Consider the following 16,146-nt stretch of genomic DNA (forward strand, 5'->3'; position numbering starts at 1 on the left):
TTAGTCACCAAAACTCAAAACAATCGGATTTCATTGAGAGATTTTTTTCATCGTTTTTGATATTTATTTCCCAAGGAAAGAACTGTGTCAGAGTGAAAGCAAGTCTAGCTTTTTTTCAGTTTTTCTCAGAGTTTCAGATGGCTAAGACCTTTCTCACGTAAACATTATGAGAATAAGATTTTATTTGAGGATAAGATATTATTCAAGAAAGACTAAGACATTATTTAAGAAGAGTCACATAAAACTATTGAAAACACATCATATGTTTTTAAATTATGGAAAAACACACTTTCAGAAAAGCCATGGAGATGCTGTGTCCCAGACTCTGCAAGGAGCTGAATATGGAGGGTGATGTGATGTGACAGTCTGAACAGGGCCTGGGTGACAGCAGCTCAACTTCTTGAAGTCCTGGAAGCCAGGACACACCTGCAGGAATGGGAGGTGGAGAATTCATCCTCACCAAGTGGGATATTGAAAGGCAAGGCCTTTCTCACACATAGGAGACTCAAGGCACTGGACTGCCTATGACAGTGTGTAAGAAAAGTGTACCAGCCACTGTCTCCAGGGGCAGGCAGACAGACCTTCTCTGTCCAAATTTCCAGTTGGAAAAAAATACTATAGGTCACCAATAGCCTCTCCAGGAGACAAGGAAACCTACTTTTCTCTTTTCTTCTCCTTAATGCAAGAATTCCTAAGCCAAAATGTAACAAAAATGCCATTCCAGGATGAAGGATATTTGGGGAAAATCAAACCAGTGCAGAGGTCACCTGGTATTCCCAGAGGGTTTGAGCTCTGCCTCATGATCTGCTCAAAATAAATAAGCAGAAAACTCAGTACGAAATAATCCCCCACAAGCAAGAGTCAAAGGAACCACAGGCATGAGAATGACTACTCCCAGAAGTATGGCAATGCTGTAGGAGCTGTGAAATAAATTAAATTCAGCTTGTGAAAATAATAAGAGAAACGAAAATGTCAATAAAATATCGAATGTCAACTCTAATTGAAAAATAAAAATTTTTTAAATGTCATACAAATATGTGAGTGTGTTTCAATTTGCCCTAAGGAGACACAATGACTTCAAGGGCTGGAGTGAGCCTCTCCTTGCATGTGAAATGTGATAAGAAGTCCAGAAATCAGCAGCAAATTATCCCTGTGGAAATGATTGAGTGACAGCCTTCTTGACCAAACACCTAAATCTAACCTGACTCCACCCCGTACACCGGACTCATCCATGAGTCATTGAACACCAGGAGAAACCCTTTTTTGAACATGTTTTAAAAGAAATTTACCTCATTCTGTATATGTTGTGATGTAAGGGAAGTAGTAATACTATAAAAAATATCTTTTATCTTTGATTCTATAACTAACGAAAGCCTGGATCTTCCCTGGCTGGCCAGTGTCACAGAGGTTTGAGGTTTCTTTACCAAACTTCTAACCCAAGATCTTAACGTTTATGAAGAAAACACTCATTTGAAGAAGTGACTGAGGTCAACTGAGTATGATTTTAGGAAAGACTTCTGAGTAGGCTTAATTGAATTTTCTTGATCCAAATGTGAGATTTCACTTTCATAATCAAAAACCATTTGAAACAAGTCTTCCCCACTCCCCAAAAAACTTCCCCATTCATTTTAGAACAACTAATAATGATGGCCATTTTTAAATTTGAATCCTAATTTCAATTCATCGACAGGTATACAAGAGCTAATCTGGAATGATACTATGGCTCTCTTTTGTTTATATTAGTTGAAAAGTAACTTTCAGGTATGACACCCTCCTTTGTTTGTGGTAACCTCTCATTAATGCCAGAATTCAATCAAACCCTGATTGGATCAAGCAGGATGGACAGGAAGTGAGTGAGGTGGGAGGATGGACCTAATAAAAGTCGCTTGTTGGTCGACCTCACTCTAGAACTGAACTGTCAATAGAGGCAGCTGGAGGCCAGAAGGGCGCCCAGTGCAGGGAAGGTGAGTCAATCTAAAGGGATTTTGTTTTTCAAATTTCCACAAAAGGTCTTGGGATTGGAGGAATGTATGAATCCAGCAAGTGCTGTCTGAGGCCAACTCAAGGCCAGGCACAGTATGTATACCTGGGGACACTGAGACCCTTGATGACAGCAGTAGGAAGAATCGAGTTTCAGTACCAGGTTGAGAAATAATATCGTGTCATTATCCTAAATCAAGTCAGCTCAGCTAACTCTGTGAGGTGGCAAGTAGGTGTCAGCCATGGCTTTATTACAGCTCTCTAGTTCCATAAGGGTTTTACCACATCCAGATTGGGCAGCTGAGGGAGTTTCTGCGTCTAGGCCAGCTGGAACTATGAGGTGACCCACATATGTCATTGTAAATTCATTTTCTAGTAGCCACATCAATAAAGTAAAATCAAACCAATCTAATTTATTGTTACTGGCAGAAGGCTGTCATTTCAACATGCAATCAATTGTTGAAGGATGTCAAGGAGATCGTTACATTCTCTTTCTCATGGTATCTCCAAAACTAAGGGTATATCTTAAGCTCACAACACATTTCAGAGTGGATAAGCCCCACCCCAGCTGCTCAATAGCCACACGGAGCTGGTGGCTGCCACGCTAGACAGCTCAGGTGTCGTAGAGAGATGCTCTCACCAGCTAACTAACTCACAGCCCACGGAGAAATCCCATCCTCCAATAGCAAACATCAGAAGTTCAGGGCCACGAGTCATTTGTATTTGTACTTGCACTGTATGTCATTGCCTAGGAGCAGTGACTGCAAATCACAACGTAGGAAAAGGGGGCGGTGTGCCAGGACCAATGCATCCAATTCACTCACAGAAATTCTAACAGCATGCGCAATTTTCCCCCACCCAGCAGCCATGGCTGGACACTTTAAAGGAGCGTGCAGATGTCCAGTCTGCCTGACTTACCTTGAAAACCCTGTGAACATGAAATGTGGATACATCTGCTGTCTCGAGGAAGGAGTCCGGTGGGGATGGGGTTTTGTGCCCCTCCTGCTCCGAGGTCTCTCAGAAGAAGGACATCAGGCCCAATAGCCAGCTTGGCAGGCTGTGTCAAAGGTCAAGGACTTGAAGCCCCAGCTGAGAGCTATCCTGTAGATGAATCCAAAGATGCGGAAGTTCCAAGGTGAAACACTTATGGGACCTGTCGGTCCCATCAGTGCCCAGGAAGCAGAGACTTTCAAAGCTCCCCATTACACATGGGCATCAGCAGGGTTCTGGCACCTGAAATGTTTATTCTTGCCCAGGGACAGATGTCCTCACCTGTAAGCAGAGATTAGCACTGTCCATCGGTTTTTAAAGGACTATAGTATTTAGTCATGCCCCAGGCCTGTACTGTCCGAAGTCTACGATAGCCACAGGGAGCTACTGACCACTTGAAAACAGAGACTGACACCAGTAGAAGTTAGGTTTTGGATATACTAGATAACATAAAATGTATTTCTAAAATCAATTCTACCTGATTCTTATCATTTTTTAAATACGTTTGTAAGAAAATTTTATTTTTGTTAACGTATCCTTTTAATATTTTTTTAAATTATAGTTGGCATTCAATATCTTATTAGTTTAAGGTACATAGCACAGTGGTTAGACACTTATAGAATTTACAAATTGATCATCCCAATTAGACTAATACCTACCTGGCACCATACATTGTTACTACAATATTATCGACTATATTTTCTATGTTGTAATTACAGCCCCATGACTTTTGTAACTACCAATTTGTACTTCTTAATCTCTTCCCCTTTTTCACCCAGCCCCACAACTTACTTCCCATCTGGCAACCATTAGTGTGTTCTCTGAATCTATGAGTCTGTTATTTGTTCACTTGTTTTATTCTTTCGGTTCCACATATAAGTGAAATCATATGGTATTTGTCTTTGTCTGACTTATTTCACTTAACATAATACTCTCTAGGTCCATCTATGTTGTCACAATGGCAAGATTTCCTTCTTTTTTATGGCTAAGTAATATTCCATTGTATATGTATGCCACCTCTTTACCCAGTCGTCTATTGACACTTGGGTTGCTTCCATATCTTGGCTATTGTAAGTAGCGCTGCAGTGAACTAGGGATGCATATGTCTTTCAAATTAGTGTTTTGGATTTCTCAGATGAATACCCAGAAGTACAACTGCTGGGTCATGTGGCAGTTCTTTTTTTTTTTTTTTTTTTTTGGAGGAATGAGAAAATTTTAAATTGCACATGGGGCTCACATTGTTTCTTTGGGCAGCACTGGCCTGGAACAATGATTCTTAAAGTTGATCATATATGAGTTCCCTGAGGGTCTTGTTTAAATGCAGAATCTGGGTCCTGGCAGAGTTGGCCTGTGAGCCTGGATTTATGACAAGTGCTCTGGCCATGTGGATGCTGCTAGACAGGTCAGGACAAGCAGCTCTGTGCACCCATCCTCATAACTGGGGTCAGAGGGAGAAGTGGCCACCACACATGGTCATTCTGCCCCTCTGAGCAATGCCCCTAGGTCCAGGTTGAGCCCTAGGTCCAGGTTGTTGCCAATACATCCTCATCTTAGGACCCCTAGCATTTCTCTTTTCCTTTTTTTAATTACAACTCTAAGAAAGAAAAGGCCTGGCATGTAACTGCCTATTTAACAACAGTAAGTAAGGTAATTGCAAAAAAAAAAAAAGGAGAAAGAAAAAACTTTAATGTCAATGCTATTCTGCAATAAGCAAAATATTTTCCATCATTTGAAATATGCATTTGAGGTCTATATTTGACAGAATCTGTGCTAATTTGTGTAATAATTTTGAGAACAAACAACAGTCCTGGTCTCTTTTTTCGCATGTATTCCGACTAAGGAGAAGAAAACTCCTTAATCAAATAATCAAATAAGTTCATGAAAAGAGACTACTTATTATAAATAAGAAAGACTAGTTTCAATTATAATCTTTCATTCTCTACATAAAATTTGATCCAATCGGGGGCCAGGAAGTCTTCCCAGGAAACTTGATTAAGAAAGATGTGTAGAGCCAGAGACGTGAAAGTGAGTGAGAACGTCTGGGCCTGGAGGTGGATGTGCAGGTGGCATAAGGTGTGTGTGTGTGTGTGTGTGTGTGTGTGTGTGTGTGTGTGTTGTGTGTTTCATGACTTGATTGCTTCTCTGTCCACAGTGGACATGACCTTGGATGTTGACACCGCCAACAATTACCTCGTTATTTCTGAGGACCTGAGACACGTCCGCTGTGGGCTTTTCTACCGATTTTCAAGCGATTCAACTATGCCATCTGTGTCTCTGTGTCCTAGGAACCCCTCGGTTCACCTCTGGCCGCCATTACTGGGAGGTGGATGTGGGGATGAGCAAAGAATGGAATGTGGGCGTTTGCAAGGAATCTGTCCCTCGGCAGGATGAAGTTGTGCTATCTTCAGAACTTGGCTTCTGGATTGTCAGTTCAATGAGCAAAGACGTCTTCTCCGCCAACACTGTGCCTTTGACAGTGCTCCCTGGGTGTGGATATGGGGATCATTTCCTTTTATCACATTGGTGATAGGTCCCATATTTTTACTTTCCCCAAAATCTCTGCTGCAGAGCCACTGTGTCCATTTTTTTGCTCCTGCAAATCTAGTCATGGATGATGAAAGCTTCTTGACAATGTGTCCTGTGATGGACCCAGGCATTGCCTGTCCTCCAGTGACTCCTGGGCAAGGCCAGTGACCTTCCAAGCACAGACATTTACAGAAACTTCTGACATGCTCAGAGCCAGAGCTGGGCACTTTTCTGCTGGTTAAGTATGGTACCAAAATATAGCAGAAAAATATGGACCAGTGTGATTCCCAAACACAAATTAATTACATTTGGGAAAATTACACTTCCAATATTCAGAGTTGTTGCAGTCAGTTCCTTTGGGGCTTTGTTTATATTTCTGTCCAATTAATATGTTCTGAACTTTCAGATCAATTGCCAAAGGTTTTCCTTTTCATCATCTGAAAGGTTCGGGTAGTTGTAATGGAGATTAAAAATGAAATTAAAATTTGAGTGTGACCCAGCAGACTAGTTACTTTTCTATATGATGTGGAAACCAGATCTATCTAAATAGTTAAAATAGGGATGTGTATGTATTCAGTTTCAGCAACGGAAAAATGAACATTGTTTCAAGTACCCATCGAACATTCAGGGAACACTTGAGGGAGGCAGGAGGGCTGCAGGAGCAGCTTAATCAAGGAGCTGGTTTCAGCTGATGCTGAATCTCAGCCTGATCCCATTGGGCCTCTGAATGGCACTACAGGTGTCCTGCCTTGAAGCAAGAGGAATGGACTTTGGCTACGTCTACTATTAGCTCCCCCCGCATTTCATCCAGTGTAGGATGGAGGGGACCCCCTGCCAGCCTTTCCACAGGAGCCCACTGCAGGGACCCAGGGCAGCTCTCCAGAGATGGCTAAGTCTGTCCCTGCACATGGGACCCTCCAGGTCGAGGAAAACTGAATGGAGATCTACCCCTTTCCAACACAGTACCATTTTTAACATTTCTGTTTTGTTCATGCACACGAATAATCATTATTCTTTTGCTTATAATGTTCAGAGTCAGTGATGTTGAATTAGATTTAGGTTCGGAGTGATGAGAATTAAAATGGTTTTAAAGAATTCTGACACTGTCTCTCTACTTCATAATCTGATCTGTATAACCAGGAAATCCCCTTTCCAGCGCTACCGCCAGAATATGGGACAGGCTGGTGGTCCAAGAGCCTCGAGAGTGGGGCACCCGGGGTGACAGGGAGCAGCTGACAGTCTCCTTGTTGAGTCATAGGGACAGAGAGACAACAGGGTCTGAGCAGGAAACACTGGTTTCACAAGGGTTGTTTTCCAGTTTGAACAGACCTGAGGCCATGAATAGCAAGAGCCGTGGGGAACTACAGCTCACAGGGAAAGCCAGCCCCTAGATCACATGTGACCAGTGTAAAGGGACTTGGGGACAGAGTTTGGCAGAGAGTGAGAGCATAAGGGGAAGAGCCTGGTGGAAACCCAGTGCACAGAGCCCCTGTGGCACTGAGGGCCCCTGCGCCCCAATGACAATGTTGATTCTAGATTTAGATTCTCCACAGGGAACATGGGGACTTTCTCTGCCTTCTGTCCCACTATGCACATAGATCTTCTCAACAACTGTCATACTGTCCTTAACCACCAGAAGTGGCTGAGGGTGACTGCACAGGGTTAGTTTGCACTACACTAGAGATGCCCCATGCAGACAGTGTCACCCATCCTGGAGATGACACGATAATGGTACCTCTGTTGGGAGATCAGGCCCATGTGCTCTCTGTAGCTGGTCAGGTGCCACACTGAGTCACACTCCCCTGCACGAGCTCTGGAGCAGAGACCAGCTAGGTGAGGTCATCGTCATGTTCAGTCTCAGGGCAGATGTCAGGAGTGGAGACTCTGCACAGGAAGGGCCTCAGAGCTGTGGCAGGCAGTCCCATTGGTCAGGACAGTGCCAACTCCGCCCTGTCCTGAGCTGCCCCATTCAGGCCCCAGCTGGGTAGATAGAAGATGGGGATGTGCTGGTGCTGTTTCGGGTGGGACCAGAATCCTGAGATCACAGAATCCTGAGGTCACTAAAGTCCCTGTGTCCTGGGGTCCCTGACAACAGAGAAAGAGGGAGGGGGTCCTTGGCACCTGGGACAAACCTTGAGGGGCCAAGGCGAGCCACTGAGCTCCTTGACCCCTCACAGAAGTCTACTGATTTTCTCAGACCTCAAAGAGGAGGGTTGAGCATGAATACAGGAGGACAAATAGATGTGCAGAGTTTGGGTTGTGCCCTAAAAATTCTGACACATGAAATAAGATCCAGTGACAGACACACACGCCCAAACAGATACCCAGAGAAGTGGCCTGCCCCAGGTGACATGCACACTCCTTCCATCTCCAATCCCACTCAGGATGATGCAGCCTTCTCAGCAATTTCTGCTGAGGTCACGTGTCACCCTTCTGTATGTTTGTTGTGTGTGTGTTGCTCCCATTTTTCTCTCTCACTAAATAGGGAGGCCCATCTGTCCTTTCTTAACCTGAGGCAGCAGGGGAAGAAAAAGGAATTTGCAGCAAGACGACGTCTGGTTAATTTTCGGAATGATGAGAGTTGGAGACTAAGCAATAGATGCTTTTTTACACAAGTGGAATCAGGGATTCGAACGAGACCCTCTACAGTAATGCAACGGTGTGTTTTATATTCAGAAATACAGTGGATGTACATTGGGCCCTGCCATGGTCCAATTGTCTGTGTCCCCCTAAATTCATAGTAGACTCTAACCCCCAAAGATGACAGTGTTAAGAGGTGGGGTGCTCAGGCCACGAGGGGGGCCGATGGATGGGATTAGCAGATGCCCTCACCCTTCCTCCGTGTGGACACAGCAGGAAGGTGACCATGAACCAGGAAGGACCCCACCCGAAAGTGACCATGCTGGCAGAGGAAGGCCAACACTGAAAGGCACCTGATGGCCAAGACCAGGGCGCCATCAGAGGCCATTCCTAAGAGGGTTTGGCAAGTCCACACCAGAAGCAAAGCCCTCCCTCCCTCCACCGGCTCTGATGGTCCCTCTGTATGGGGCCTATGCCCAACTCCTGTGTCCCTTGCCCTCGGCACAGGACACACTGTTAGCCGGAATTTCTCATTCTCCTGGGAGGTATGGACCAGCCAAGTCTGTGCTCACCTGAGTTACATAAGCCTGTGCCATCAGCCTGCATTCATTCTTGCTGCTTCCATGTGTGTATAATGTCACAGAACTTACAAGACCCCAGGAGGAACGTGGAAGTGAATAGAGCAGAAGGGCTCAGGTGCAAGAGGGACACAAGCACCTCCAAGTTGTTTTAGTGAAACCAGAGCTGTGTCATCAGGAAAGCTTTGGAAACTAGGTCTTCAGGGTTCTCTTTTTTCCAAGAATGCCTTGTCTGAAACACAGCAAGTGACCTACCCATGCTGGTCCCTCTACATTGAGGGGAAAGCAGGCTACAGGTCTAAGAGGTGCACTCTGTGACAGCGCAGGGCACCTCCTGTCGTTTGTTCCTGACTCTGCTGTGGAGTCCCCATGTATGACTGCATGGGGCTGGTGGGTGTTGCCTGTGCAGGGACAGGTGTGTCCCCTGCAACTCTGACTCTTGGCTGTTGGGTTGGCACAGCACCTCACCAGTGAGGTTGACCTCTGTGCCCCACAGAATGACAACCACTGGTTTGGTTGCGTCACCCAGCTCAGTAGGCTGTCAGCCCCCCAGGAAGGAGCTCTGGGCTGTCTGCAGCAGGAGCGGTGCAAAGGGACGAGGGGTATCTCCATGCACAAGGAGTCATTGGAGATGTGATGTAGGGCCTGCTTGGGGTTGTGATAGGGGCTGTGAGGGTCCAAGTGGCAATATGGTTCTGTGGGTTCATTGTGGCCAGAGAAAAATGACACACAGGGAACCCTGGAGCTATCCAGGTGAGTTATGCAAAGGAGATTCTTGTAACTGCAGTTTCTGATGAAACTGTGTGGGGTCGGGGTACTGCTGTTTGGATCGATCACGGATGGGGGAATGCATATAGATATCATTTTTAATATACTTATCTCTAAGATTGAGAATTAGAAAAATGAAAGTTATTACTTTACCTTTCTTTACTTATTCCTTCTCCAACACTCTCTTTCTCTACGTGGACCCATGTTTCTGATATGTCATTTTCTGTCTTTCTAAGGCAGCGATCCCCAACCTTTCTGGCACCAGGGACCAGTGCTCCTTTGAGGAACTAATGCTTGATGATGAGAAGCTGAGGCTGTGATGCTAGCGCTGGGGAGTAGCTGCAAATACAGATAAAGCTTCGCTTTCCTACTGCTCACCTCCTGCTGTGTGGCCTGGTTCCTAACAGGACACGGACCAATACTGGTCCACAGCCCAGAGTTTGGGGACCCCTGCTTTAAGGAACTTATTTGGTCATTTCTTTCAGGGCAGGATGACTGTCAGCAGCTCCCTTTCGTTTCGCTTTGTTAGAGAAAGTCTATTTCTCCTGCACTTTTAAGGGAGAATTTCACAGGAAACAGAATTCTAAGTTGGTGGGATTTTTCTCACTACGCTGTCAATATTTCACTCACCTCTCCTCTTGTTTGCGTGGTCTCAGGAAAGGCGGACATCATTCTCACCTTTGCTCCTCTGTAGATAAAGGTGGGTTTTTTCCAGAATTTTTTCTTCATGTTTGATGACCTGTAGTTTAGAAATGACGTGCCTGGGTGGTGGTGGTGTTTGGCACTCATCCCGCCTGGTGTGCTCTGGGCTTCCTGCTTATGTGGTTTGGTGTGGACACTCACCTGGGGGATTATTCCAAATATCCCTGCTACTCCTCATCTCTCTCCTCTCTCGGTCATCCCATGGTACGTAAGTTATGCCTGTGGTAGTGGGTACCGTAGTTCTTGGAGATTGTTATCTTTGTTGTTTTTTCCCTTCAGTTTGGGTGGTTTCTATCCACGCAGCCTCAAGCTCGGCCCTCTTTCCTGTGTCCAATCTAAGAAAGCTGTCAGAGGAGGCCCCCATTTCTGTGATAATTGTTGGTCCCTAGCACCTTTGGTCTTTCTTCAGAGTTCCCCGTCTCTGATGTCACTGCTCGTCCTTGCACAGTCTGCTTCATCGATCACGGCCCGCAGCATCTTCACCACAGTTGGTTTACATTCTTGGTCTGATCACTCCAGCACCCCAGCCGCATCTGCTTCTGAAGCTGCACTGTCTCTTCCAACTGTGTTTCTTGCCATTCGGTATGGCTGCATTTTTTTCTTGATAGCCAAACACAATGGTCCATGTACACAGAGCTGCTGTGCACAGGCCTTTGTTGACGTAGCAGCGAGCTGTGTGGAGAAGCCATCCATCTAGACCAGGGGTCCCCAACCCCAGGCCGTGGATTAGTACTGGTCCATGGCCTGTGAGGAACTGGGCTGCACAGCAAGAATTGAGCGGCGGGCAAGCAAATGAAGCTTGCCCGCCGCTCCCTAGCACCGCCTTAGATCAACTTCAGATCATCAGGTGTTAGATCCTCATAGGAGCACCAGTCCCTGGTGCTGAAAAGGTTGGGGACCATTGCTCTAGACCCTGTGAGTAGGCCTCAGTCTTTACTGAGCCCCGACCTCCAGTCTGTGACGTTTGCATTGCGAGTGTTTCTCAGTTCTCCCTACTACCACTGGGTGGGACAAGACAGCTAGAGTGGGCAGGACTTGGGAGTCCCCTTCCCAGGTCACTTAGGTCCTGATGACATCCCAGCAGGTTAGGCTTGGTAATAAGTATGGGTGCAGGCCTCACTAATAAGGCAGAGCTCTAGTGCATTTCATGATTTTTGTTCATTTGTTTGCCCTTTCCCTGCTGGGAACACAAGAGGATCTATCTCTGGTTTTTACTGGGAGAAACTGGTTGAGCTCCTGAAGGGAGAACACACAAAACTGGGCAGTTTCTAACTCAGACTCGATCTACACACTGAGCCTCCAGCAATTCCTCGATCCCCCTGCAGGATCGCCCAACTGGCCTTGTCCCCGCAGTGGTCTCTGTGCACCTGTCCATCCCTCAGGCCTCCAAGGTGTCCCCGTGTCCTCACCTCTCTGATAGGTGCAAGAATTTTCAATCTGATCAGTCATACTTGTGAGGACAGAGTGGTGACTTTCAAGCTCCTTACCCCAAACCGAAAGGCCACGACTTTTTTTTAAGTTTATTTTGTATCCAGTAACTGATGAGTTAAGAGTCCTCAGAGGTGGACAGCTGATTCTCAGAGCAGCATTAAAATTAGAAAATTTTATAAGCTCAACAGTTATATTTGTATTTTCCATTTCTCTTAACACAGTCTCATAACAGGCAGGGTGACCATGAATTCTAAGGGGTGTGGAGTATATCTTTGTCTTTGTCTCCTGTCACACCTTCTCAGACTGTGGGTCAACTATTTTGTTGACCAGGATGTGGTCCTAAGTTCTTGGACATTACATTCTAGTGGAGAATCAGGACATAAATTAGAAAGAGATACAAAATAATTATGGGGAAAGGTATAATGGGTGCCAGCTGTATGTTTTGCAGGCAAAGCCATTTCTGTGGAGTATGACAGTGTCTCTCTGCTCAGGAGAAAAGAGAACCCTTTACCGTGTTAGTCGTTTACAAAGACTGCTGATGTTCTCACAGGCAGAACCTCCTTCTTGCTCCAGGCTACGCCAAAGCCCTCATCATGTCTTCTCAGAAGAGTGCTCTAAGGGCCACAGGGGAGGTGGCTCTGAAAACCATCTTACTTCTGCAGGTGGGAGTTGGGGGTCTGGCCAATGTCATTCTCTTCTGCTATGTGTCTCCACTCTTGCTTGGCCACAGGCAGAGGCCGACACACGATTCACACCCACATGGCGCTGGTCAATCTCTTGGTGCTTCTGTCCACTGTGATTCCCCACGTGATGGCAGCTTTTGTGGTGAGGACCACGCTCCACCCCACCCCCAGTCCAGTCTTGGGTGTAAGCTTGTCTGTTACAATCACTGGGTGGCTCACAGCACCACCCTGTGCTCCACCTGTGTCCTGAGTACCTACCAGTTCTTCACACTCATTCTCATGAGAGTAGACTGGATGAAGCTCCGAGGAGCCGCCCCTGATTATTGGTCGTCCCTGCTGCATCTGCTAGATGTTCAGGGTCTTAATGAAGGTCTGCATTCCCGTGACAGTCAGTGGTCCACAGGACATGGGAAATAATACTGATGCCTCTTTCTGCTGGTCCTTAGGGATCCTAGAGCCCCCGGGTCTGCTCTTGCATTGTTGACCTCACGGTTGAACTGGTAAATACAGAGAAGTCAGCCTCTATATCACCCATGAATACTAATATCTAGTAATTGTTTACCAGTTATCCATTTTTATATTTTGTTATAAAAAATATACATAACATTTGATTTTGACCACATGTAAGTGTACAACTCAGTGGCATTAAACACACTAAGTGGTATAATCATCACTACTATCTATACCCAAGACTTCATCATTCCCAACAAAAAGTCGGTACCCATGAAGAGTTGACTCACCGGTCCTCTCTCCTCCCAGCCCCCGACATCCTCAATTCTACTTTTTTGTCTCTATGAATTTCCCTGCTCTAGGTACTTCATTTAAATGGGATCATATAGCATTTTTCTGTGTCTGCCTTATCTAAGCATCACGTTTTCAAGGTTGTTCCACACTAGCATGTATCAAAATTTCATTTATTTTTATAGCTGAATATTCTTCCAGTCTATGTACGTACAACATTTTGTTTACTCATTTGTCTTTATTTAATCGTTTATTAACTGATGAACATGGGTTGTTTCCACCTTTTGACTACCGTCAATAACACGGCTGTGAATATGGATATACAAATATCTGTTGAGTCCCTGCTTTCAGTTTTTGAATATGTATCCAGGAGTGAAATTACTGTCACATCATAGTTGTGTATTTAACATGCTGAGAAATCACGTGTTTCCCACAGCTGCTGAATCATTTTACATTGCCACCAGCCATGCACACGAGTTCCAGTTTGTCCCCATCTTCCGACCTGGTTATTTTCCTTTCTCCAACATCCATCTAGCAGGTGTGAAGTAGTGTCTCATTGTGGTCTTGATCTGCATTTCTCCAATGACTAATGATGTTGAACATCTTCTCACACGCTAACTGGCAGTTTGTATATCTTTGGAAAAATGCCTATTCCTTTCGTTTCTGTATTGGCTCATTTTTGTTGGTTTGAGGAGTACTTTATATATTCTGAATACTGAATCCTTATAAGATCCTCAAACATGTTCTCCTTTCTATAGTTTGGTAGAATGCTGCAGTCAGCAGAGGCTGGCCCTTAGAGGACTGACGACCTGTCCCTGCAGGTGGGGCTGAGCATGCCAGCCAGGTAGAGGGGACCTCAGTGCCACCACGGTGCCATTTTTAACTTTCCTGTTTTATTCACGTGCTCAAGTCATCATGATTTTCTTCATGCTTCCCAGCCAGGAATCACATAATTATCATTCTCCAGGGGAAGGACTGTTAGGGGATACAGATGAAACCAGACCTGCTCAAGGATAATGACGGCTGTAGCAAACAAGGCTGTTTCCGAGGTGTGAGTGGGGTGATACTATTGTCTCTAATGTTCTGTGGTTGAAATTTAAAATGCATTAAAATTTGTATTTTAAAATGCCAGTGTTGTTTAGTGCTCTTTGAAATATTCTAACAGATATAAAATGAAGTGGATGAAATATAAAACTAAAGAATTAGCCCTAAAACTAGAACAAAAACATGAAGACATAATAAGAAACAAAAGACAGCAAAAGTACAATTTCTGCATGGAGAGCCTGTTGGAAACCCACAGGGAGTGTGTGGTTGTAGCAGGGTTGGGGATGGGTGGCAGGCACAAGTCCCACAAAGTACAAGGAGTTGCAGGAGCAACATTTTTTAAAGAGCCAGATGGTCAATATATCAAGCTCATGGGCCACACGATTTCTGTGACACCTACTTAATGCTGCTTTTGCAGGTGGAAGGTTCCACAGGCAATATGAAAATGGGTGTGACTACGTTCCATTACTTCATTTACAAAAACAGGCGGCCAGCCCACAGGCCAGTCTGCTGACTGTGGTAGGACATTACGTGGTGGGCAGTGGTGGTTCCCCACCCCCCGGAACCATGAAAGGTGTGTCACACATATCAAAAGCATGAAAGGGGTGCTGAGACCGACGTGATGGGAAGGACGGCATTCAGGGACCCACCAGAGGACAGAGAAGCATCTGCAGAGAGAGTGAGTCTGAAAGTGCATTTCTTTTTTAAGGTAAATGTGAGGTGAAGGCAGAGGCTGGCTGAGAGAGGGGCAGTGTATGAGTGGATTTGTGAGAAAATCTGAGATGGGGTGAGACCGAGAACCTATGAGCATGAGTCGCCTGGTGAAGTCACTGCAAAAACATGCACATGCATGTGAGAAGGTGCGTGTCTGTGGCTGGGTGTTGAGAGAACGTTCCAGGACATGTGTGAGAGGGAAGATGCAGGTGAGAGCAAGTGCAAGTGTGCACCAGCGCGTCCCCTGTGAGCACATCTGGCGCTAGTGGCCTGATTTCCCCAGTGCAGCCAGCAAGCCTCGCCCTGAGACCCTGCAGACCCACACGCTCTCTCAGGGCTCAGCCGCCCGGCCCCACTGGAGGGAACGGCCTTGGGGGATGCCCGTCCACTTCAGCTGTCTGGGAAGACGCCCTGGTCGGAACCTCACCTGCAAGGCCCTTCCCAGCACCCCCAAAGGACTCAAGCATCTCAACTCTGCGCTCAACACCTGACCATAAGCCCTGGAGCTGTATGAGAAAATGACACATACATACATGACGCGTACACAGTAGGAGTGAACCAGCAAGGCAAGAATGGTCATCTCTTCAACGTCCAGTGATGCACCACCCGGGTGCTCTGGCCACATGGCGGGTAGAAGAGGCTTAAGTGGTAGTTCCTGGTGAAAATGCTGCCTGGAATATTCTGGAAAGGCTAACGGAGGAGACATGGGATCTCAGAGCCGCTGTGCTCTCACATCAAGCAGAGGTTCCCACTAGAGCAGGCCGAAACAAGGTTCTGACTACCGTGCACGCTGCTGCTGGGGTCTGTTGTTTCGTTACTGCCTTCTCCACTATGACAAATGGGAAACTAAGAAAAGCCTCTTACCTTTCACCTCTCCACTACAATGAAGCACAGTACAAGCTTCTGAGGCAGCAGGTAACAAAACACGTACTCGATCCAGTGAGCAAGAATGTGACACGGTCTGGATGGGCCCTCTCCCTGCATTTGCCATGGCTGGACCCCACATCGGGCCAGTGTGGCCCCAGCTCTGCCCAGGGACGGCACCCCAGGCCCTGGCAATAGCCCCCCTACTCCCTTCTTGTGCCCCAAACTCCTCATAACTCAGCAGACAGGGCACTGGCCACTGCCCTCTAGGTACCTTGAGTCCTGAACCTATTGACCCAAAATGGTGCCAGGCCCATCCCCACAGTAGCCCACAGCCAGCTTGAACAAACTCCCTATCATTGGCCTGCAGAGGGTGCCCACAGACTGTACACTGCCTGGCAGGAATGTCTGACTGCTGCCTCTGGCCACACAAGGCCATTCCCACTGCCATCCACCTGGAGATCAGTCTCCACGGCTGTTTATGGCTCACACGCTACCCCCTCACATTGGCCATCTGCCCTGACTGCCATCAAGGGTAGGGGGTG

The 16,146-nt window shown here is 46.3% G+C and overlaps 1 protein-coding gene and 2 pseudogenes across 1 annotated transcript in view; 2 read left to right on the forward strand and 1 right to left on the reverse strand.

Annotated features, from left to right (window-relative positions):
- The window catches only part of NLRP9 (NLR family pyrin domain containing 9), a 30,111-nt gene extending 26,880 nt beyond the window's left edge, over positions 1-3,231 (reverse strand). The window contains exon 1 of the mRNA XM_039857189.1: positions 2,899-3,231. Within this exon, the coding sequence (XP_039713123.1) occupies positions 2,899-2,933 (35 nt within the window). The 5' untranslated portion in view covers positions 2,934-3,231. The remainder of the gene's footprint in view (positions 1-2,898) is intronic.
- Positions 1,975-5,998, forward strand: LOC120598403 (ret finger protein-like 4A; annotated as a pseudogene).
- A 5,710-nt stretch (positions 5,999-11,708) lies between these two features.
- LOC120598402 (vomeronasal type-1 receptor 1-like) lies at positions 11,709-13,120 on the forward strand (annotated as a pseudogene).
- The last annotated feature ends 3,026 nt before the right edge of the window (positions 13,121-16,146 follow it).

This window comes from Pteropus medius, unplaced genomic scaffold, assembly GCF_902729225.1.
Source record: "Pteropus medius unplaced genomic scaffold, Ma_sr-lr_union100, whole genome shotgun sequence".
NCBI classification, from domain to species: Eukaryota; Metazoa; Chordata; class Mammalia; order Chiroptera; family Pteropodidae; genus Pteropus; species Pteropus medius.